We start from the raw sequence: 26084 nt of genomic DNA, 5'->3' as shown, positions 1-26084 counted from the left end.
TACCAACTCCACCTTGTCTACTTAGCAACTTCATCACATTATTCATTTGAGCACTCAGCATATTGAGAGTGTCCATTTCTATCATACCTGCGTGACGTCTTGTATTACCTCTCTCATTGGCCCATTGGTAGTTATTTGCTGCCATTTCTTCTATCAAATTATGAGCCTCTTGGGGTGATTTACCCATTAAAGCTCCACCTGCAGCTGCATCGATCATAGTTTTAGTAGAAAAAGCTAAACCATTATAGAAGGTTTGTATGATTAACCATTCCGGCAGTCCATGATGTGGACATTTCCGAAGCAAATCTCTAAACCTTTCCCATGCCTCATATAATGATTCTCCCTCCAATTGACTAAAACTAGTGATATCCATTCTAAGCTTAGCAGTCTTTCCTGGTGGAAAATACTTATTTAAGAATGCTCTTGATAAATCATCCCATCCGGTGAAAGTATTAGGAGCATGAGAGTATAGCCAAAGTTTGGCCTTATCTCTCAATGAAAATGGGAACAATCTTAGCCTTATAGCATCATCACTAACTCCATTCATTTTAATTGTATCACAAATTTCCAAGAATGTAGCTAAGTGTGTATTAGGATCTTCTACTGCATTACCTCCAAATTGAGATTGTTGAACCATTTGGATAAGTGATGGTTTAATCTCAAAGTTGTTAGCATTTACCGCAGGCCTTGCTATGCTCGTTTGAGATCCTTGTGTTCCCGGTAGAGCATAATCTCGTAGAACTCGCCTATTTGCTTCATTTTCAGCCATTTCTTCTTCAAATGGTAGTTCTATCAAAATTTCCTCTATCGGTTGCCAAATTTCTTGTTCCTCTTGCTGTTGTGTGTGCCTCCTTTGTCTACGTAGTGTCCTCTCAATTTCTGGATCGAAAGGTGCAACTTCTCGAGACGCCCGGTGCATACACTACAAACAAAAATAAAAGAAATTTTGCAGTTTTAATTCAACAACTTGAATAAAAACAATGAAAATATCTAAATTAATAGAGATGATTAGGCTCTAATATTGCCGCTCCCCGGCAACGGCGCCAAAAACTTGACGGGGTTTTTACTATCAATGCAAGTTTAATTCCGATTTTACACCTGTTGGACTGCAAGTATACAGGTCGCAATTGTAGTACAAGATGTGTATCGGGTCGATCCCACGAGGAGCAATTTAAACAATTACTAAGCCCTTGTTCTCTCTATTATTTAGACTTACAATTAATTTGAGCAGAGAAAGTCTAATGCTGTAATCTACAACTCTGATATACAAATCTAGTTTAACAAATGCTGAATGTAAATAGAGAAATTTCACTTAAGGAAGATTGTAGGGATGTAGATTCCACTTATGGCATAAACTACACAAATGAATGGATTTACTTCTTGCTATTATTCTTGCTTAACCAGAGATTTATTTCCAAGATTACCAAGTCTCATTTTCATGATGAAATGGCTTAGAGCAATATAGATTTTCCTATTTTCATGGTGAAATACTACTACTACTCCGTTTTATTTCATGAAATGCTCAATAATCCACCTAAGTGTATCTCTATTTTCATGAACATACAACTCAAGCTCTACTCATGTGTTTCAATTGTTATTACCAATTCTCATTGAATAATAACACTATAAACATGCTATTGGTGATCAATGAATAACAAGTAAGAACAGCTACACAAGTAGACAAGTTAATACAAGATATAACAAGTGTAAATCACATTCAATTAGTATTATTTAGCCATAAGTTTCATCTACTCCCTAGATGAAGGAGTTTAGCTACTCATGAATGATTTAACAATCAAACTCACAAGTTTATTAATGCAAAATATCATAAAATACAAGTATAAGAAAGATAAAAGAAAGCTTAGCCAATTGAAGGTGAAGCTCTCCAATTCCTGCTATGTTCTTGCACAATATGATTACAAGTGAAATTCCAAATGCTTCTCTAAGAACTCTTAACTAGAGAGAAAACTTGTTGCAAGAAGGAAAACTAGCTACGTATGGTAATGCCAGGCTTCTCCCCTGTGTTTCTGCATAAAAAGTGGTAGAAATTCCATTCCTTTCACTTCATAATTTCCTCCACTCAGATTTTGTAAAAAGAAGTCAAAGATATGATGTTTCCTTTTGTCCACACTCATTTGGTCTTCTCTTTTATTGCAGAAGCATGTGCCACCGATTTCTGTCCCTCAAAATAGCTGGAAAAGTTTAAAGAAAAACGGCTGTGCCACTTGCTGAGGAGAGAGACAGATCCGAGCCACGGATCCGAGGGCTGAAAAATGGATCCGAGCTCTGATTAGAGGATCCGAGGACTTCCCATGATGGATCCGAGGTCGGATCGTCCTGACCTCGGATACACTCCGCCAGAAGTACAGACGAGGGGTCGGATCCCTCTTGTACACACGGATCCGAGCTCGGATCCGTGTTGAGCAATTTTCCAGTTTTTCACTTCTTCCCTTTTTCTACATTTTTGCTCCCAATTTCTTGTGTACTTTGTCCTCTGGATGACCCTGACATTTCTTTCAACTTGTGCATGAATTTCATACATCAATTACCTTCACAATTTCACAAAATTAACGCATTAAACCACTCATTTATCAATTTCTTAACCCTTAAACAATATTTAAGCAATTATCACCAAAAGAGTTCAAATATGGCTTTAATCTTCTCAAAACATACCAAAAATTCATGCCAAATTAGTACAAAATGTACGTTAAATATTCACTTATCAGGTCACATCAATCATATCATGTCAGACTAAGCAATGGACTGAACTTCCCGAGCTAGTAGTATAGTTTTCTCGGCTACCTTTCCTATATTGAGGTGGTTACTTCGAGTCTCACATTAGTTATTAGGCTCCTTTATAATAGTTTGAACGATCTTCTGTTCTATCAAAAAAGGCTTTGTGGATTTAGAAGTGCAACCCTAAAACTTTGTAATCTTTTTCATGTAGTAATACTCTACACCACCTTGCTTGTTAAAGTAACAAGTCCTATGACTATCCGAATTGGAAGCAGAAGCAGAAAGGTATGATGACCTTAGAACACTAAGCAACAGGTCAAAGAGCCAAAGCATTATCTTCCAAGTCTACACCGATGCTCAAGTTAGTTATGAGCAATTCATGATTTTTAAAGAGAGAAAGTCTAGAGTGTTCAATTACCACTAATAGTTAGACATTGTAGGCCATTTAGAGTAGGAGGATCGATAATGATCCCAACACTATTCATGCACAGATAAGTAATAACCATCTAGAAAGGTTCACATATCAAATTTCATTAATAATGCAAACATTCAAGATGTAAGGTCTAGAAAATGTTACACGATTACGATTCAACTAACATGTATGGACCCATATGAACAGTAATTGAATATAATACCCCTGTTATAAAGATGAATAAGTAGTTAGTGATAAGTTATGAATTATTAAAAAAACTCCTACACTGTTTAGGAACAGTTGCATTATCCTCTCACATTCATGCGTAGACTCTATTCATCATGCATATCTATAATATCTATTGCCAGTTAGGATGCACATGATACGTGGTTAGCTCGGCTTAGCCTAGCTCATGGTACACCACACTTGTGCACTTAGGTCATTTAACTGAATCACAGGCAACAAGATTTCACTCTTTTTTTTGTGGGTTTTCAAGAGATTTGACAAATTTTCTTGAAGCATCATTAACACAAAATAATATAGGTGAATAGTAAATCTTTAGTTGCCCTTAACTTACATAACTCTAATGATAGTTTCGACTATATCATCTTTGATAGCTATAGATTTAAGATTTTCAACAGCAAATGCACGTGAAAGGTAATATTCATTGAAAAGAAACATTTCCTTACGTTTTGAGAACATCAGAAGGCCAACTTTCCTTGAAAACCTATATTTGCCCATTGAATTAGCCAAAGTACATGGTTTCAGCCTCCTTTATTTGTTTCCATCATTAAATTGACAAAACTAAGAACACATGTGTTGTATGAGAAAAAATCAAATGGCACATTTAGCTTGACAAACTTTTCCTTTCCTCTCTTTCTCTCTCTCCCTTTTTTAATCTTCTTCTCACCATAAGCATTAGAGTTGCACCACCACCAAAACATATCTAATCTTTCCAAAGAAGAAAAATATAGACCCATAAGGAAAGAGAATGTTCTTTGATCGCATAAAGAAGAGGGAAGCTTTTTGACCTTTGTGGTAGGAAAAGTGGCGAATGAGAAGGAGGAGGAGAAAGAGGAAGGGACTGGTAACAGTGATGAAAAGAATGACAAAGACGAAAACTCTTGTTGGATTTGGGGGAAAGAGCACCTACTACTAGTTATGATGGCGAATGAGGTTCTTATGGTGGCGGTGAAAGTAGGAGGCAAGGAGTTCTTAACCTGGAAGAAGAGTTGAGGAGAATTTGGGAAGAAAAGCAATTGGAGGAGCAACTAGAGGAATCCATTGCTGGAGTTTTGTTGACAATGAGACAGTGCCTCGTGATGGTGGTAGGGGAGATTTTGAGAGTTCACTAGATGGTTATGATGGTTGTGGTGGTGAAAAAGTAAATTCCACTTTATCCTCTCAAACTATATTCAAAATTTCACTTCAGTGCCTAAATTTTAAAATAGGACATTTAAATTCTTAAATTATAAAAATCATCCCAATTAGGTAAAATCATTGATGGAATCCAGAAAATCGTCAATATTTTGGTTGAATGGGAAACACACACCGATTAACAAGAGCATCAAGGGAACATATGATTTTACATTAACACGGGGTATAAGCTTTCCTATCCAAACCCATGGTTAAATTTCATAATTTCACTGTTCTCTCAAAAATCAAGCAGGCAAGAAGTATCAAGACAGAAGTTTCATTCTATTCCCAAAAAAAAAAAAAGTTTCATTATCTTTGGAAGAATACAAAATTTTTTCAAAAAAAATGCACTAATTCAATATCAACAATGGAGCTAAATCAATGTCTCAACCCAAACTATACAAATCCAGTTTTCCAACTCCCAAACACATGAGCAGATCTACAAATAAATCACAAGTGAAATCCCATAAAAAAATTTTCAGAATTTACAATTCCATTGAATCAAAAAATTTCAAAGTTGAATCTGCAACTTTGTGGAACCAAAATTTTTGAAGATTTTATACCGCCAATTCTTCACAAAAATGCTTCTCATGCATCTCTATCTTCATTCAAACCTGAATGCCAACTTCTTCATTTTCTTCATTCTCACTAACATAAGCTGGAAAAGAAAAACACATAAATGTAGATAGCATGTTTAATGGAGATAGCATATTCCCTTTAGATTTCAAAGCAAAACCAAAACCAATTTGCAGATGATGATACAACTAAATATGCTACAATGACCTTCTGAATTCTAAAGTTAAAAACACTACATATTGTTTATTATTGTAAAACAATGACATTAGAAAATATCAAATCTATAAATAATTTGCAAGCCCTGAAAGTGATTAAACATCTTCAAATATTTGAAATAGAAAAAAAATTGTGAGGCTTCGTTTGATAAACAGGATTGAATGATTCAACAAAACAATAAACTAACTAGAAGAGACTAAAAGCAAAAAACGTAAATCAAAGAACAATCAACTAAGGATGCAAACAGATTTTTGAGAAATGAGAAGTTTGAACATTGAGGGATAAAGAGGGGCTTCAGATGTAAAGAATATTAGGATTGAATTCCTCCACAAGCTGCGCTTTGTTTTTGTCTTTCTTTTTCAATTTTTGAACAAAATAAATTAATCGCACATGGTAAGGAAAGCTATTGAACCCAATTGAAGGTTGATCAAAATATGGACCTCTACACCTTTGAAACGGGCCCCCAACTATCATCCTCAACGCCTCCAAAAGATCTTCGAGGCCTTTCTCCACCCAAGACCCCTCCCCATTCTTTCCGGCAAGTAGATAGGCTGAGCATCTTCTCTTGATTTAGCCCATGTTGACTTGAGGTGAAGCCATAAACATGCTACATCAAGAACTCTTTTAAGCTTATCTTGTAAGAACTCTTATAAGCTTATTCATCTACTTGGATGCGCTGCAAACGGCATCTTTTACAGACAGAGAACTTTGGAAGTCTCCATCGCCAGTGGGTGATGCGGCTTTACTTCCTTCCTAGTCTCTTTTTTTTTCATAGAATTGCAAATTTTAAACAATGAAATACCCTTTTGTTTATGTATTTCTTGGATATTAGGAATGAAATTACATTTATGTCCTTATCGTTTTAGTTTCTAACACTTACATAACCGCATTAACTATGCGTGTTTCCTGCACCCCTAGGACACTAATGGTTTTCTAGATTCCGTCAATAATTTTACCTAATTGGAACGATTTTTATGGTTTAGGCATGTAAGCATCCCATTTTAAAGTTTAGGAATTGAAGTGAGATGTCAGGAATAGTTTGAGGGGATAGTGTGGAATTTGCACCTTTTAGAAATTTTAAAGTGACCCATTAAGAAAATTTTTGTTGGATTCTAATTGTAAATATAATAGCTTTATGTCCATTGGCTTGTGAGGGAAATGATGCATAGGGCGTCATTTTTATATTTTACAAATTAAGAAAATAAAAAAAATGCCATTTTGACTTTTTTTTTGCTCCTACATATAGAGGAAATATCATGCAAAATGGTAAGAATCCTAAAGAAGTAGAAAATATGCATGAAATGTAGTAATTTGTCACATAAACAGGATCTAGCGCGTAAACGATTTCTAAGGGTCTAACGTTGGACTAGTCCATGTCTATAAATTCTCACTAGCATTGGACTAGTAAGAAATCGGAACAAAGAGACACAACTAGCGTTGGACTAATGTGGTAACATCATACCTTTATTATAACTAAACAAATCATATAAAACATAGTAAAAGCAAGTAAACACATAATATCACATAAAACACATAGCACATAAGCATGATATTTAAATGCAAAGGCCCTAAGAAAGTGAGTAAACACATAAGCACACAATCATGCAAAACACACAAACAAATAAAAGCAAATAGAGACCTAACTATTACATTTGGGGGCCCTAACTACAATCTATGGGGGGAAAGAATAAAATAATAAAATAACAACTTAACTATTACATATTCTATCTAAATACATGTCTTGAACCCCCTAACTATTACAAATTTGGCATTTAAATGCCTCTCAAATAATCAAAAATTAAATTAAAATAAATATATAAAATTAAAAACAAATAAAGTGCATAAATGAAGTAAAATAAAATAGAATAAAATAATATTCGAAAAACATGCAATTACACACATAAAATTACATAGGAGCACATAAAGAGATTTTAAATAATAATAAAAAGAAAATACCTCCCCATGAAGTAGTAGTTAATTGGGATTAGATTTAACCTATTTAAAGCTCCAAAAATCAACAAAGTAGTCAATGTACCAATTTAACTTACAAATAAAAGCAATAATATGTAAAGAAATGGAAATAAATCATGAAATTAAACAATTAAATCATTTAAATGAAAGTAGACAACCCATGCTTAAGAAATTAAAACAAGCAAGGACCTAAATGAAACAATTATAAAAGTTTTAAGGGTTAAATTATTATTATGGCTAAGATTAGAAGTCAAAAATAAAGCTTTGAAAATTAATGGAGTTCTACTAATTATCTCCTAAAATCAGAAAATAAACTTACTTAAAACATGGTTATATCATGAGAAGATGATTGAATTTCAAAAAGGATAGAATTGATTGATTTTCCCTATTTTTGGGCCATATCATAATTAAGCATAAATTCAGGGGTCAAAATGAAATTTTAAAAACGTTTCATGCATCTGTTTCGAAGAAGCTTTCTTCTTCGCTGGTTTCTTTCTGCAATTTTTCTTATTCAGCTAGAATATGCTCATGCGTCAAACGAAGCCTACTGATTCATCAACCAAACCCAAATGTTATAACCTCAAACCAACGTTGTTAACATCACCCAAAACACAATCGCCTATTCCCAGCAGATTCAATGATGCAACTGGATATGAAAAATGCAGCAAAGATGGAAAGAAAGAAACTTTGAATACCAATCAAACAACAAACAAACCACAAACTTCAAGCAAACCAAGAGCTCATGCAACCAAACAACGCATCTATCAACATTGCTGCAACAAGCCAAGAAGTTGTTGCAGCAAAGTTTCATGCTTAGTTTTCCTTTTAAGAACCTTGATGGACTCGACTATCATAAGGGATCTAAGAGAAAGATCAGGACATCACATTCACGAAAAAGAAAAACATCAACATCGGTCACAACAATGAGTACCCGAACTATAAAGCAAGAAATCACAAGCAAACCCACCAAATCTTGAAACACAAATGAAGATTAATGGAAGTTTACCATGAATAAAGGACACAGTTGGATTACTTCTATCCTAGCAAGTGTTTTCGAACATGAAATAATCTCCAGAGAACGTGAAAAATGGTGAGGAACTCCTCCGACCCGCAACCCAGAAAATTGTAAGGAATGACAAGACGCTGTTTTGAGCCCCGATTTGGATACCTTCTTGATGTTATTTCAAAACATTCTCTAAACAAAAGTTGGACCTCTGCTGAAGTAGATGTCCTATATCTCTTAAAACATCCAATAAGAAGCCGATTAAGTGGAGAAATTTGCCTCCCAAAATGACGGAAAATCAGCCTGAACCCCAAAAATTTCTGCAAAAATTCTCTCTCCCCTCTGCTCTTTCTTTTATCTTCCTTTTCCTTTCGTTTCTTTTTGCTATTTTCCCTTTTCATCCCCTAGATGTTCCACAGATTCTCCCATTCTGGTTTCTTCCTTTTCCTTCCCCTTTTTCTCCCTTTTCCCTTTCCTTCTCTTTTCTTCTTACCCGAAGCTCTCTCTGGTTTTTTTTTTCTCTCAGTCTCTCTCTTTCTCCTTTTCTTTTCTCCTCCGCAGGCTCTCCCCGCAGTTTCTCTTGTTTCCTCCTTTCTTGTTTTCTCTCCTGCCCCTTCTCTCAATCTCTCTCTCTCTCGATTTTTTTTCCTTTTTCCTCTTGCGTTCTTCCTCAGCCGAAACCCTTTTCCTTCCCCTTTTTTTTCAGCCCCCCAAAGCTCCTTTTCTTGTTTCTTTTTTTGTTTTCCAGTTTTTTCCTCCAACTTCCACATGTCCTTACCACCTATCCTTTGAATGTTGTGATGTGCAAAATGCCAAAATCACATAGCTCATTTGCATGCATTCCACCTAGCTATCTTGCATGCATTCCACATATTTTATTTATTTTTTGTTTTTTCTTTTTATTTTGTTTTTCAAAACAAATTTAGGGTAACCAAAATGTTAAATTTCTAATTGAAATTGTCTTGCAAATTTTCATTTATTTTGAAGAAATTAAATTTGAAAAGATTGAAAACAAATTTTTGTAAGACTTTTCTTTTTTTTTTTTGAAAATTATTTAAAAGAAAATGAACCTTAATCCAATAAAACTAGCTAATTATCATTTTACGAATTTTAATTATAAAATTAAATTAAATTCAATTAAAATTAAAATGAAATTAAATAGAATTGAAATTTTAGTGTCTACAGCAAGCTCAAAGACGCTTTCGACCCCAATTAATTTCTTTGATAGAAAATGTGGTAAATAAGTTGATTGAAATTGGGTTCATACGAAAAGTGAAGTACCCAACATGGATCTCGAGTATCGTTCCTGTGAAAAAGAAGAATGGACAAATACGAGTGTGTGTAGATTTTCGAGATTTGAATGAAACTTGTCCAAAAAATGATTTTTCACTCCCCATCACACAATTGACAGTAGATGCTACAACGAAACACGAAGCACTATCTTTCCTCGATGGATTCTCTGGTTACAACCACACGCATGATAGCTAAAGATGAGAAACTCACTGTTTTTCGCACTCCTAAAGGAATTTATTATTATAAAGTAATACCGTTTGGATTGAAAAATGCCAGAACAATATACCAAAGGGCAGTGCAAAGAATTTTCGATGATATGCTTTATCGAAATGTAGAGTGCTACGTTGACGACCTTGTGTTGAAATCAAAAAAGCGAGAAGATCACATCCAAGACCTTCGAAAAATTTTTTAACACCTTCGAAGATATCAACTGAAAATGAATCCTTTAAAGTGCGAATTTGGAGTCGCTTCTGGTTAGTTTCTCGGTTTCATCATTCATCAGCGAAAAATAGAAGTTAATCGATCTAAAATTAATGCCATTGTGAATATGCCTGAACCACTAAATATCCATAAATTGAAGAGTTTTCAAGAAAAATTGGCTTATATTCGGAGGTTTATCTCTAATTTGGCCGGATGGTGCCAATCCTTTAGTCGATTGATAAAAAGAAGGAGTACCCAGAAATGCTTTCGCAAGTATTAAGGCTTATCTCATGAGTCTTCCTGTGTTAGCTGCGCCAGTTCCCAGAAAGCCATTAATCCTTTACATTTTCGCTCAAGAACGATCGGTTGGAGCCTTATTTGCTCAAGAAAATGATGAATGCAAGGAGAATGCACTGTATTACTTGAGTCGCATGATGACATTAAATGAGTTGAATTATTCACCTATTAAGAAGTTGTGTTTGGCTTATATTTGTCATTCAAATATTAAAACATTATTTTCAAGCACACATTATCCAACTCATATCCAAAACTAACCCCATTAAATATGTCATGACACAACCAGTGCTACTAACCGTCTTGTAAGAAGGTGTCTTTAATTTTAACGACTTGAAATTATTTATGTACCTGTAAAGGCTGTCAAAGGACAAATATTAGCAAACTTTCTAGCTAATCATCCCATACCTGCCGAATGACAGTTGACTGATGAACTCCCCGATGAATAAGTATTTAAGGTCGAATCTCTGTGGTTGATGTATTTCGACGGGGCTGCTCACCGTGATGGAGCTGATGCGAGAGTCATCTTTTATATGCCTCAGGTAGAATATTGTCGTACTTCTTCAATTTAATGCAGCGATGCTCAAACAATGTGGCCGAATATCAAGCGTTAATTCTTGATTTTGAGATGGTTGTAGACATGAAACAATTGCATCTTAGGATCTACGGTTATTTCAAGTTGATGGTAAACCAACTTTTTGATATTTATAATGTTAAACTTGAATTAATCTCATATTATCATTATGCGAGACAACTCATGGGATATTTAGGCAATGTCACCATAGTGCATATCCCTAGAAAATTCAACCAACAAGTTGGCTCTTTGGCAAGATTAGTGTCCATGCTCACTTTACCTTCTCATCGAAATCAAATCTCAATATGTCAAAATTGGATCATATCCCTAATGTTCGATGAACAAGATAATGGTGGGGGAGAAAATGCTTATCATATATACGTCCATGAGATTGAAAAGGAGGATTGGCGTCATCTCATCATTGATTACCTTAATCATGAAAAATTATCAGAAGATCCCAAGAAAAGGGTTGACATATGCAGTCGAGCGCCACGTTTCATTTATTATAAAGGGACGCTTTATCAAAAATCATTTGATGGAGTGTTTCTACGATGTCTTGGAGAAGATGAGACCATGCAAGCAATGGAGGAAGCTCAATCTGAGATATGTGGTGCTCATCAATTTGGTCCAAAATTATATTTTTGTATTAAGAGAATGAGATACTACTGGCTAACGATGGTGAAGGACTGCATCGATTTCGCTAGAAGATGTCAAACTTGTCAATTTCACGGCAATTTCATCCATCAACCTCCTGAACCATTGCACCCAACTGTGGGTTCTTGGCCATTTGATGTTTGGGATTTGGATATAGTTGGATCGCTTCCAAAATCTTCTGTGGATACATTTTTATTTTGGCAACAACAGACTACTTCTCAAAATGGGTTGAAGCAATTCCTCTAAAAGAGATCAAGAAAGAGAATGTAGTAGATTTCATTCATTTGCACATTATTTACCGGTATAGAGTCCCAAGTTATATCATCACCGATAATGGTAAGTTTTTTTGTAATATATCAATGAATAAATTTTATGAAAAGTTTCTCTTCAAACAATACAATTCTTCCATGTACTACGCTGCTGCAAATTTAAAAGTACTTTTCTCTTAGAAAAAAAATAATAAGAGATAAGGGATGAAAAGTATTTTATTATTCATAAAAAGTTTCATTACATGAAAAAAATGATTAAAAAAAATTTTAATGAAAATGATGAAAAGTCTAAATGTCAAACTTATAATCAACTACAATTATTTTACATGTTTCGAGTGCGGATTTCATGTTTTCAAGTTCCTTCGCTGCATCATCAGTTAAGACGCTGGCATTCTCGATAGAAGAGAACTCATCATGCGTTTGGGTCATCTCAATCTGGATCTCCATAAAAGTTTCATACTTTTGATCGATAGTCGAGTTGATTTACGTACCTTGTCTCTCCAAATCAATAAGTTCCTGTTGAAGAACTTTCTTCCTATCTTCGATAGATTGCAACTTTTCTTCAAGATTCTACATATAACAAGTTAGTTCTTCTTCCTTTGTCTTAACTCTCCCGAATTGTGCAGTCACTTTAGAAAGAAGTTCTGTATGTGTCTCTTTACTCATCTTTTTTCAAGATGAAGATGCCAAAATATCGTATGTCTCTGTCTTGGCAAACAATTCTATCAAAGAGTCTTTTAAAAAAAGATCATTGGTAGAATCTGTCCTTGTGATTTCTATAATAATTTTCTTTGCGCACTCTTATAAAGAAGAGATTTGCTCAATAGGAGTGTCAAGAATCTGCCTGCGAAAATCCATCCACAAACTCTACAAGTATTTCCTTCGATGCGTTTGGATCAATTTTTGCCCATGAAATTCTGAAATCAATGCTACCTTAGGCCTCTTTCGGATCTCGTGCGAACTAGTCAGCCCCTTCTTATGCATTGATGAGACACATCCACTGGTGACAAATTGTTTTAGAATGCTGGCGACAACTTCGTCACCTTTATTGTTTGAAATTGCATCATCTGCTTCAAATTCAATCGGTGAATTGTTGCCAACATCTTCTTGGTGGAATTCAAGAAAAAAGGGCTAAAAAAAGTTTTAAAAAAATAAAATTTATAAGAGATAATATAAGCTTAATTATCTTAAGTGGTGACATTCTAACCAACGATAATGTAAAGGAAATCTCCTCTAAATCAGAAGACGTCCTCTTCTTTGATCGATTCCAATAGCGGTCTTGATTGCTACTACCACTTGCTAATGAATGGATTCCTTCTTGGATAGATCCCGTGTACTGAATTTGAGTTTCATCCTTTTCAATATTCTTGATAGAATCGGGATAATTCAACATTTCAATCTCGGCATTTTCTCCCATGAAAGTCATGGACAAAGATTTTGAAATTGTTGATGGCATCACTACAACAAAAATGGCCTTTAACGGCATTTAAAAGTGTCAGTATAGATAATCTAACCTGACATTTTATCTATCCTCACACCTAGGGCGAGTGTTGTCCCTTCCAATGTGGGGATAGACTCATACTATTCGACATGTCAGGAAAACTATGCTGTTATAACATCCCATCTGCCAACAAAAATCCCTTTTCTTGATAATTGAAAGTGTCAGGATAGGTATAGTACAACATTAGAATATCGAATTCTATGCTGACACTTTTAACTGCCAGGAGTTTTTTTTTTCTTTTTTTTTTTATATAGAAGCAACCTGCAGGTAGTGCTCCCTGCTATACATTCCGTCAATCAGAAACCCAAAGGACTTGTAAAATTATCCCAAAGAACAGAATGCATATAGTAATCTAAAAGCAAAAGTCAATACTCAAATATAATTTGTTAAACTAAAAGTCAGTAACAAGTACTAACATAACAAATCCCTAACAAATACAAACTTGAAAGATTCTCATGTGCACAAACTTAAAAGATTCTCTTGTGCACAAACTAAAATATTCTCATCCCTAGCAAGTAGAAAGAACTTGCAGTAGCTTCCAAACTTTCCAATGAAATGAGAGCCTTCAGTCATAACCTGATATCTTTTGTGAGCCATCATTATTCTGCAAAGAAAGACCAGAAATAAAAAAATAAATTAAAGATATCAGCACCTAGCAATTACGTTCTAATGTAAAGTAACGATACCAAACAGGATTCATTTCATTTGAAATAAAGTTGATTGCTGAATAGCCAAATTTTGGTACCAAGCAGGTTTGCAAAACTTAACTGGCAAAAGCAAAGGTGATAACGCAAGTTATATTTTCTTGTATATCAAAAGGTTTTGGAATAACACACTGATCCAGTTGCCATCATTGCACTGAAATTTCTACTTGCTATCACCAAACATACTACTAAAGCAGCAAACATACTAAATAAAGAAGAAGAATGACCAAAAAGATAGATGTTATGATTGAAATTACCCCCCTTTAGAAGACTAGAATTTATGAATCTAGATGTAATTTTATCCTTTGGCTTAGCAATGAATTCGAACGTTTGACATAACAATCTGGGGAGAAAATGTGAAAAAGCAATACCTCTTCTTTGAAGTTTAGATCATAAGTCTTGTCTTTACCATAAAACTCAGAAGCAGCCACATCCATCCCAATCACAACCTGCAGCAATTTCAAACTCTTCAAACTGATTTCAATACAGACTTGTTGAAATAAACCATACCACATACAAGCACCCATCAAATAAGTTCAATTAGGATGTTCAAGAAAGCAATGGCTGGACCAGTGCCAGAAGTACCATTAATTTTTTAGGCAAATATCTCACTTCCATTCTCACTCACCACTTCCCTTTATTCCCCAATGTATTTAGCCAAAGAGGGGAAAATACCAAAAAACAAAAAAAAAATCTTCAATTGAGTGTACAGATGAGTTTAATTGACGAGCTTATGTAGCTTAAAAAATTGGATAATATGAAAACTAGCAATAAATGAAGTCCACTAACCTCTAACCGAAAGGCACGTTCCTCATTGTTTCCCTTCTCTGTGCAACATCTTAATTGCAGCCACAGTGCCATCACTCAAAATCCCTCTATACACTACCCCATACCTTCCATTTCCTATCACATTTGCTGCACTAAATTTGTTTGTTGCAATCTCAAGCTCTGTGTAAGTAAAAACTTGTACACCCCTAAGCTTGGATGCAGCCTGCTTCCATACAAACATCCGCCTTTGACATCTGCTCCATTTTCACCAGCAAAACATATACCCATAGCATTCAAGAACAGTGTAACCAGTATAAACATCCATTCCAATACTTACTTTACCAGTGTAACCAGCTTTAGCAATAGCTGTTTTAAGCAATTCAAGACCTTCCTTGTTCTCCTGAAATGTCAAAGTCACAAAGTTGTAAAATATATGACAACCGAATTGAACAATGAACAGGAAGCATATTAGCAAAATGCCATGAACTAACCTGGATATTAGAGCAATGTCACCCTCATCACCAACATTTGTTGCATCTTGGCCATACTTCTTCTTAATTACAGACTGAAGAAAGAGATCAGCAATAAACTAGCATATGTCAAAGCAACAGAAACACATCAAATGCGCTCACAGATATGAAAGAGGATAAAGCATCTTAATTACAATAATTCTATTAGTTTATATATTATTGAGTAAATTAATATCAGTACCAAAGGAAAGAAGGTTGACATTTTATCGAACAGGTTATGGACAACAAATCCAATATAAAGGGTAGTGGTCACTTATGTGGGAGAAGCCGGGGTACAGGGCAGGGGGCAAGAGGAGCTTTTTTGGCATAAGACGAGGGCTGATACCTTTGCTTTCCAGCAATGCCTCGACACTAGCAATCATTTCTGGTACCTTGCTCTGTGCAAAAGGTTATTCTTATGAGAAGCAAATCATGTATAGGGAATTACTCGAGCAATATTATATGCCAAATTCACTTCCTATTTTCATATATGGGACAACGAACTTTCTTATTCTTGACTCGTGATGTGATTAACATAGAAGAAGGCTTACCTTTAGGCTCTCTGCAAGGAATGAGTGGTTAGCCAGTTTGTGTACTTTTGCCCATTTTTTCCCCTCATTTGTTATAAGCGGCTCACCTATTAATTTGATAATTTCTTTGCAATGCCTTCCATATCCATTTTCTGGTAAGCGCCTTCTCTGTTGGTTAGTAATTCTTTGATTAGCTCTGCATCTATTATAATTAATTGGGCTTGTGAACCATGCCAACTAATATATAGTTCTTACCTGTCAGCCGAAACAGAAAATCATGAAAACAAGATTGAGAATGAAGCAACTTTTAGAAGAAAAATCAGTATCGAACTTGAACTAGCATACCACAGAATCTTATTGCAGCTTACAGGAGTTAATTATTTTCACATCAGTTGGTTTACAGAGCAGGAGCAGGAAATCAGAAAATTGTACAATTTAGGGCAAAAAGTAACCATGCAATTACATACCTTCAATAGGGAAGCAAAGGTAGTTTGATTGCGGAGAGATTCAGCAAAAAAAACTTTGTGGGGAAAGGAAAATTTTGGCAGAGAGCTTTGAGAGATAGTTTGCCGAGAGAGATGAGAAGAGCCAAAATTTTCCTGGCCGGCAAAATGAAATTTTGAGATTTCACTAAGTGTTTTGGCAAAGGAATCTTCCGCCAAAATCAAACGACATCGTTTTATGTTTAAATTTTTTTGGTGTATCTCACATTTTCTCAAGTGTCATGATAGGGAATCTAAAGACACATTATTATTTTTATATCAGATAAAATAAAAAAAAATTAAAGTATATATTATTGATTTGATAACAAATGTCATGATAGAAGTGCTATAATGATACAAACCAACAAGTGTCCTTATACACGTGTCAAGAAAAGCCATTTTTGTTGTAGTGCATCTTCTTTATTGAAGTCGCTAATTTCGTCTCTTTGGTGGCCGATTGAGAATCCTTTGAAGACTTATGTTTCGTGCTAATGCTTTTCAAGCAAGTGTTTGTAATTTTGCCCTTCGACAAGGTAGATATCGTAGGATCTATTCCAGTCTCTATAACTCCATTATGATACATTGATTCACTGACAGAGGTAATCTTGCCCTTCTTTGATGATTACTGAAGGATCTTAACGGTGAATTTAAAGGAAGTTGAAGAGACGCTATTTGACTGTGTTGACCACCAGACATCGTAGTCTTTTGTGATCAATGGATGCTTCCTATGCATAGGTATAGTCATCCGAGATTGCGTCTACGTGCGAATTGAAAAATCCCATAATTGAATAGTCTCACCCAAAGTATAAGTGTGAGTGATTTCATTCAAATTATTTGGAATATCCTGATAGAAGCCGAACTGTCTACTAAATCTACAAGGATTATATTTTTCAATAATAAAAATATTGTCCTTACGTAGAGTTAAATGGCACGAGCATTGACTGATAAATTAACTCATAAGCCTTGATGATAAGGACCCGTTGTCGGCCAACACCTTTTCTTCATTCTCAGTCCAACACAATTTGGAAAGCGTCAAAGAATTCACTTCTTTGAAGATTTCATCAGTTTCTGATTTACCATAAAATATTGTCATTTTCTCTCTCACCACTAAATCTTGTCATGCGCGCGTGGTGATTGCTCCCTTAAGTATTCACATAATATACGTCAAATTATTGACCATTCCAAACATAGATGTAATGGATTGAAAAAACTACCCCACATTCTCCAAGATTAGGGACATAGAAGATCTCCATCAATCCATGATATATGCTCGCAAGGACGGGAATTGCAAGAAAATTTTTTTTCCCGATGACTATTAAGCATGCAACCTTGAAGACACTTGGACGAATGCGATCGACTTTCTTACTTGGCAAAAAAAAAACTTGCAAATCCAACACATTATGCTATGAATGTTGCAATATAGGTTTCCTTTCTCAAGAACCCTGAAATATCCAATGTGGCAAAAGGGATGTTGAAGTCTTTTGTATCAGCAAGGTCATGAGGTTCTACGCTTCCAGAAGGGTTGTAGGTTAGTTTTGGTTTAGATATGATTTTGCTTCTATTCGCCCTGCTCAGAGGATCCCTATATCTAGCCTCTCCTTTGAACTAGAAACCGATCCAGTTTTTCATCCATACCCCTTGGTCATTCGCCCAAAGGTGGTAGTAAGCGGAAAAGAGATGCCTGCAACTCTCAGGGAGAAGTGGCTTCCCTTCTTTGTCACAAGTGAGAAGTTCCTGTGCTGAAGGGACAACTTCATCAAAGAATGCGCCATCAATTGAAGGCCACCAAATCGATAAAGGTCCCAAAATGTAATGGACAACTCCCCAATAGACGTATAGAGTGTATTTGTGGAGAGACCAATATTTGAAGAAAGCTCACAAGATATTTTCACAATGGTCGTAGGAGAATCTCGACGCGCAGACGGCTTCAAACATGCAGGCACGTGTGAGCACCTCTTTATGCCTTCCAAGGATGTCCTCGACCCATTCTCAATAGTGAGAAGTGAAGCACGTCTTGCCAAAGAAGGACAAAGGAATCTTCCAGGTAGTTTTGTCAATATTGAACCCCACAAACGGAAGTGTGAATTTGGTTATTTCTGAATTTTCATTGTGAAGCGATGAATTTAACACAACCACTTCCTCTTCCTTTGATGCGGTGGAGAAAGTCGATGGTGCTACAACTTCTTTAGTCCACTTGTTGGTCCAATCTTCAAGATGAAAGCATCCTTCAAAGGGTATAAAAGGCTCAACAAAGGTGCCGATTGCTGGCTTATTCACATATAATGACAAACTTTTCAATTGAAACCCTCCTCGTTTATCCATCAATGAGATATGTGGTAGTGGCGTGGTATAATCCTTAATTTGCATGGTTGATGAAATTTTGTAAAAAAAAAATTCAGGTGCTGAAAAGAAATTCTTACAAAATTTTGATAATCAAATTACCTAAGTGACAGTCTTTTGTCAAAGATCCTGAATTCGATACCCAAACTCGTCGATTGCTTTTTGCAAGAGGGCTAGCCTATAATGATTGAAGTCAAGAGCATTAACGAATAATATTTATTTGATGGGAAATAAGTGAGCCAAATATGACATTGAAGATTGGACTTGAATTGGAATCACGTTACAAGACTATATTATCCTATAAGTTCAAGATGCAACAGGCTCAGCATGCAAACCTAAAGTATTAGTCACATTAGATGCGACAAAATGCATGCAAACTCCAAGTATTAGTCACACTCAGAGTAGCAAAGTGAATTAAAATAAGCACGCAAGCCATTAATATAAGAACATGTGAATATCTATGAACAAGGGTTGAGATAATTACTTTCAAATTGTAGTGATAGCAGCAGCTAAATTTTCCAATGGCTCACGTCTGATGGCATAGCAATTTAAAGATGACACGATGGGAGCAATTTGCAAAGAACGAGCAGCAGCAGCTTGATGATATCAGCGCAAAGAAAAAAACAAAGAGAGAGAGTTGGCTCTTGTTTTGATTGTGAGTAAATTGATGCCTCGGTCTTGAGTATTTATAATAGATATGCGCCGCACATTCAAGAAGAATTCAAGTTGAAGAATATTCTAATTTGAATCGAAATAGATTTCTTTTCCCGCGGAGATTTAGTTAACAGGCCCGGGGGTTTGGTCTTCTTTTGCAATTGGAAGTTGACCTCTTACAGATATAAGTCATCGAAATATTTCCTAAGTTCCCAGGAATTGAGTTTGATTGAATTCGCAAAGGAAAAGAATTCTTGTGCGCATGATACATTGGCAAATGGAAAGCTACACGTGGGACGGTGGATGTAAAGTTTCAGTATGAAGTAATTTGATCTTGGGAATTGAAAGTACTGATACATTCAATCACCATTCCATACTATTAATTAAAGGCCTATGCAAGTCCACCCCCGGACTTTGGTTGGAAATCAATATTGTCTTGATCTTATGACATTCAAATTAAGTTGAAGGAAAAAAAAATGTCGAAACTTGTTCGTTCAAATACTCCATCAATTTCTTTTAGTATTCACAAACAAGTTTCAAGGGGGCATTTTGTACACAATGAAATTTTAATTAATTCTAAAAATTACCATTTGTCTATAAATTTTTTATGTGACTTATTTTTATCCAATTGGATATCGCCCCGTGTCAGGTGCCCTTGGAAGTTTAGCTATGCGATATCCAATCCTGTCTCTACACATGTCAAGATCAGTTGTTGCCACAAATTAAAATCGCCGGGATATCTCTGCCAATCAAATTATGCCGTGTCACATGTCTATATGACTTGGCAAAATTATGGATAAATATCTAAATAATTATTTTTTTATTAAAGAAATAATATTTAGGGTCATTTAATCCTTGTAAATGTCTTATTTACTGCAATAGCTTGTCCAATCAAATGGCGCCACATCATATATTCCTACAAACTTGGCCAATCAAGGAACTATTTATTGATATTATCTCTTTATTAATAAATACAAAATGAAGAGATAATATTTAAATTGACACAGTTCTAATATGACTGCATGTCTTGCAAGACAAGTAGAGCGGCATACATGTTTTGACCCTCTACCTCATACTATGGTTATAAATAGGGGGGTCTCTCTACCAAGTCAGGGCAGATCAAGGAGACACATCTCATACGCTCAAGTCTTTTGAAGCTCCAAGCTACAAAGGCTGGCATCTTCAAGTTCTTCAAGTCTTCCATATATTAAAACTTGAATTTTCAAGTATCTTCTAAGTTCTTCAAATCTTCCTTATCAAGATTTGAAGGAATCAGTGGTGCATCCAAGAACAAGCTGCGAAGCCCTTGACTTAGCGTTTGAAGAGAAGAATCGAAGGAAACTCTCTACAAGTTTGAGAAAATCCCGGAGATTGTACTCATCTATTTTCTTAAATTTATATATCGCATATTTGTCGTGTATTTTTCTTGTCGTTTTGCAGACTTGAAATTTTGTCGCGTACAGTTACAATATCAGGAATTAACTGAGATTATCAAGAAAGCATGGGAGGAACCACAAACAGGATCAAAAAAGTTCATGCTAGGAAGAAAGATAAAGGCTTGTAGGTTGGCTTTGAAAAACTGGAGTAAAAATCTGAAAAGCAATGCTTATAAGGACATTGGCAGAATCAAACAGGAAATTCAACAACTGAAAAATAAATTCAAAGAGGGGATGCATCATAAGCTAAACTATCTGAATGATCAATTGAAAGAGGCATACAATAGAGAGGAAAGATTCTGGGAGCAGAGAAAGCAAGGGCAAGCTGGTTAAAAGAAGGGGACAATAATACAAAATTTTTCTATTCCTGTGTAAATATTAGGAGAAGGAAAAACAAGATTTCAAAGCTCCAGAGGATGGATGACAGTTGGTGGAAAATGAGAAACAAATTGGGAAGTAGGTGGCTGACTATTACAGAGAGTTGTTCACAACCAGCAATCCAACAGAGTATGGGGAGATCTTAGGAGGAATTTCAAGGACAATAACTAACCAAATGAATAGGACCCTAATCAGGAAAGTTACAGAAGTTGAAATCAGAAAGGCCCTTTTCTTCATGTATCCTCACAAGGCCCCTGGGCCGAATGGTATGCCCCCTTTATTTTTTCAAAAATTTCGAATATAGTTAAAAGAGAGGTGATTCACATGGTTAGGCAGTTTTTCAATCAAAACTTCTTGCCTAAAGCTACAAATGAAACTTTGATCACCCTTATTCCAAAAAATGATGCTCCCATTAATCTCAATCGGTTTAGACCTATTAGTTTATGTAATGTGGTCTACAAAATCATTGCAAAAATTCTCATCAATAGGATGAAACCTCTCCTCTCAAATTGTATCAATCCTACCCAATCTGCTTTTATCCCTGGTAGGCAAATCATAGATAACATCATTCTGGCTCATGAAAGCATCCATTATCTAAATAATAAGAGAAGAGGTAAAGATGGCTATATGGCCGCGAAATTAGACATGTCAAAAGCCTATGATAGAGTAAAGTGGAACTTTATTGCTGCGGTGATGGCTAAAATGGGTTTTTGCCCTATTTGGATTAAATGGATTGTCACTTGTATCAATTTTGTTTCCTTTTCTTTCAATATCAATGGTGATAAAAAAAAAAAAAAAAAAGGCTATGTTGTAGAGGTATTAGACAAGGGGACATTCTATCCCCTTATCTTTTTATTATTTGCGCTGAAGGCCTCTCTAGTCTCTTTAACTAGGCCCTGGCAAGTCTTTCCCATCTTTTGTTTGCTGATGATTCCTTGATTTTCTGTAAAGCAAATGTAGGTGAGATTAAGGAAATAAGGAGGATCCTGAAAGTCTATGAAACCGCATCAGGATAGCAAATCAACTTGGAGAAATCAACGGCCCTCTTCAACAAGAACGCAGACAGACAGAACTCAGAAGCCATCATGAGAGAACTGGAGGGAATCAAAGTAGTTGCTCAAGGTAAATACTTGGGACTTCCTCTTGTGATAGGACGATCAAAAAATCAGGTCATGAGCTTCATTAGCGAGAGTTTCAAAAAGAAAATCCAAGGTTGGAAAGGAAAATTGCTGAGTCAAGCAGGAAAAGAAGTTCTACTGAAGTCAGTGGTAATGGCCATGCTAGCCTATGCTATGTCAGTGTTCAAACCGCCAAAGGGCTTGTGCAAAGAGTTAAATTCCATCATGGCTAACTATTGGTGGGGTAGCAAAAGAAACAAGAGGAAAATCCATTGGATGAGCTGGAACAAGTTGACAGAAACCAAAGCAAAGGGAGGATTAAGGTTTAGGGATCTAAAGGATTTCAACATGGCGTTACTAGCAAAGCAAGTTTGGAAATTCATCACAAAACCAAACTTGCTTGTTAGCAAGAGCATGAAGGCAAAATATTTTCCAAATACTTCTGTTTTACAGGCTACAAAGGCAGCAGAGGATTCATGGATTTGGCAAAGTATCCATAGCTCTATAGCCCTCATAGAAGAAGGAAGTAGAAAGAATGTGGGATATGGGGGAACAATCAATATCTGGGAGGATAGGTGGGTCACAAACTTGCTAGGAGGTAAAATTCAATTAGCCAAACCTACCAACTGTGACATCATTAGGGTGAAGCAGCTGATCAAAGGACAACAGTGTGATCCAGGAATCAACAACGAGCTATTCTCTGAAGAGGAGAGCGTAGCCATTCAAAGCATCCCTTTAAGCCTTTATGGTGGAAGAGACAGAATGGGATGGAATTCCACAGGGTCAGGGATTTACATAATCAAAACAGGCTACTCTCTTTTAAAGGAAATGGCAAAAACCCATAAGTCAAGGAAGTCTGAATATGGCGGACAAAGTACAGAACTTAGCAAAGGATGATTTGGAAAAGACTTTGGGGACTCAATTTGATACATAAGATTAAACACTTCATCTGGAAGTGTCTCAATCAGTCCCTTCCAACAAATGAAGAAATTGCCACACAAACGGGGAAGGGGTGCAACGTTTGCAGAAGATGTGGAGAAGAAACAGAAACAATTGAACACTTATTCTTTTTCTACAGAAATGTCCAAGATAGTTGGAAACCATTCCCAATTCAGTGGGATGGATGTCTAGACTACCGGTGGAATTTTGGAAGATGGTAGAACCAACTACAAGAGGCTGCACAAAGGAACTAGGGTTCGGAACATATTGCCCTGACAGCAAACTTCCTATGGCACACATGGAAGACCAGAAATGAAGTCTGTTTCAATTCTAAGTTTCAAGAAAGCCACCATATAGTCACCAAAGCCCAATAAGAGTGGCTTGAATATGAAGAGGTAGTGAAAGAAGAAAGGAGCCCAACTTTGGACCCAAGCAACACAAGTTTATCCAGTATACCCACTGTGGAAACCCCAAGAGCAATGTGTTTGTCCACCAGTGGAACTGTTGATACAGTGAGAAAAAGGGCAGGACTAGGCATAGTAGTCAGCGATATATAACAGTAGGAAGCTAACAGCGACAAGGGCGATTCCTTTGATTTTCAGTAGGGATAGGATCTTAACAGAAGCTTTAGCAATTCGTGCAGGACTACTATTTGCAATGGAGAAACAGTGGGCTTCTTTAGAGATCCAATCTGAGTGTAAAGCCTTGACAGATAGACTTAATGACGAGGCTGAAGAAGAATCCCAGCTCGCAATAATCATTAGAGATATAAAGCAACTTCAAGCATCCTTTTCGAAGTGTAAATTCTCTTTAGTTAGTCAGCAGAAAGATAGAGTTAGTTTTAAACTCGCAAAATTTGCAACCAAACTGATACTTGATGTTAAATGGGAAAGAACCTTCCCCTTGTGGCTCAAACGAGCATCATAGTTCTAATGGAGCAGTTGCTCCCTTTTGTATACTGTTGTAAAGGCATTAATTATTTAATAGAAAAGTAAGCGACATTTTGGCAAAAAAAAAAACCTAAACTCTCAGAAGTATTTCTCGTGATTATAGTAATGCTCCCAAAGCTCACATGAAGCACTGATTTTAGTGCCTGATTGTCAAGCCGCTTTATGCAGCTTTTATTTTCTTCCCACAAGCTATTCGAATTTGAGTTTGAGTTGTTTGAGTTTGCTCCCAAGAATTGGAGCTAGTCTTTAAATGTGCATGGAGCAGTCCAACGGTGTATAAGTTCGGAGAGTGAGTTTAAACATGAGATAGTATTAGACCCTTCTAGATCTTCAAATGTATTGAGCATGAGACCTTTGGCTCGGGTATTTGTGGAATTCTTTAAACAGCAAATTAAAATTTGGACTAGTTAGGTCACCAACACGGTAGCAATTAGGTCAATCACCAGGCCTTAAAAATCCTTTCATGTCCTTTACATTTTCTATTGGCATATTCGTGTCATCTCCTACAAAAAAATTTTCAATATTTGCAATTTTCGTACATGATTGGAAAAATGGAAGCGAGCATTTTATTTCTCTTTTCAATTTTCAACTCACTGGAGTTTTATTATGTCATATGCATTTATGTTGGTTTTAAAAAGAAATTTGTATGTTATGCCTATAAATTTCTAGTGGATCTACAAAACGTGATGAATGCAACGAATAAAAATGGAAAATTTCAGCAGAGTTTTGGAGACATTAGATATTTAGCCCATTGCAAAAGAGGAAGTCTGATAAAGGATTTTGTAGCTTTTTAGCGCAATCTCAACTTGTTGAATACTCCCAGAGCATCCATGTCAAAAACAGTAAACTTGAAAGTGAAGTGTTTGACTGCGGTTGACTTAAGTAGTTACAGTCGGTAGCTTTATGCTACATGCTCTATCTCGAGATTATTATCCCAAACTTAGTATTAACCATTATTGAAAGTACGAGAAATGTTATTGTTAACTTGTTATTATGATTTCACTTATATTCTTAAGATTAATTTTTATACATTGTTAGTATAGGGATTTTTTAACAAGCATATTGCCATATTGTTACTATTCAAATTTTAAATTCAATTTTTGCTCATGTATCATATATCTATACTTGATTGGGTAGAAAATCTTTATACAGAATTACAGATAGTGTATATGACATTAATCATATATTCTTTTGCTACATAATATTTAACATTTTCTGCTAGTTGAATAATATTGAGTGAGTATTTTGATTATCATTCCAATCTTGAAAATCTTCATTAGAACATTTATTTTGTCATATCCTTGGCTAGAGATAAAGTTACAATAATGCTGCAAGTTTCGAGTCAACAAAAGCATTTTGAGTCACTATACATATCAAGGGACATATTGAAAGTTACCTCGTTAGGAGTCTACTGGCAAATCTACCTTTTTTATCCATGCGTTGAATTTTTTTTTTTTTTTTTTGGCATTGAAAAGTGATGTGCATGCAGACAGCTTGATAATTCTTATGGAATAGTGGTTTAAAGAAATGAACTTTAGAGTTTATGAGAAGAAGCACTATATTATATCCCCATCAATATGTTTCTTTTTCAATTAAAGGATTTGATTCCGAATTTTTTTTTAATCCTCTACTAGTTTCAAAGATTTTGGCAGGTTTATCATCTTAAGGATACATAATATTATGAGTAAATCTTATATATATTGACAGTGTATACACTGTCACCGTTAGATCTATGTCATATGTACAAAAGTTGAATTTTAAATTCAAATTTTGGATATTTATCATTCATCCAACGTTGACAGTGTATACACTATCAGTGAAGAAAAGATTAATCATAATATTGTTAGTATTGACAACTTACTTGAAACTTTAGTTTTTCATTACTCGAGTAACTGCAATTCGGAAGATTTTAGCAGTTATGAAATATCTCAAAATTATTGC

At 35.5% G+C, this 26084-nt stretch overlaps 1 protein-coding gene, 1 long non-coding RNA gene and 1 other non-coding gene across 5 annotated transcripts; 2 read left to right on the top strand and 1 right to left on the bottom strand.

Moving 5' to 3' along the window:
* Nucleotides 1–275: 275 nt before the first annotated feature.
* On the top strand, nt 276–382 carry LOC113710806 (small nucleolar RNA R71). The gene has a single exon (XR_003452986.1). It is a non-coding gene; the product is annotated as a small nucleolar RNA R71 (small nucleolar RNA).
* Nucleotides 383–11241: 10859 nt separating this feature from the next.
* LOC140014652 (uncharacterized) lies at nt 11242–11811 on the top strand. Its single transcript, XM_072065733.1, has one exon. It carries the CDS (start codon nt 11242–11244, stop codon nt 11809–11811), a length of 570 nt encoding a protein of 189 aa, XP_071921834.1.
* Nucleotides 11812–13683: 1872 nt separating this feature from the next.
* On the bottom strand, nt 13684–16328 carry LOC113710542 (uncharacterized). Of its 3 annotated transcripts, none has more exons than XR_011821305.1 (7): nt 16314–16328; nt 15868–16101; nt 15663–15714; nt 15299–15372; nt 15145–15207; nt 14411–14488; nt 13684–13939 (listed from the first exon to the last, which is right to left on the bottom strand). It is a non-coding gene; the product is annotated as an uncharacterized lncRNA (long non-coding RNA). The 3 variants fall into 3 exon arrangements; XR_011821306.1 differs by having other exon boundaries at nt 15868–16014; XR_003452908.2 differs by lacking the exons at nt 15663–15714; nt 15868–16101; nt 16314–16328 and having other exon boundaries at nt 15299–15381.
* Between the last annotated feature and the right edge of the window lie 9756 nt (nt 16329–26084).

The sequence above is a fragment of the Coffea arabica genome, chromosome 9e (genome assembly GCF_036785885.1).
Source record: "Coffea arabica cultivar ET-39 chromosome 9e, Coffea Arabica ET-39 HiFi, whole genome shotgun sequence".
Classification (NCBI taxonomy): domain Eukaryota; kingdom Viridiplantae; phylum Streptophyta; class Magnoliopsida; order Gentianales; family Rubiaceae; genus Coffea; species Coffea arabica.
This window is presented reverse-complemented; position numbering and strand designations above follow the sequence as displayed.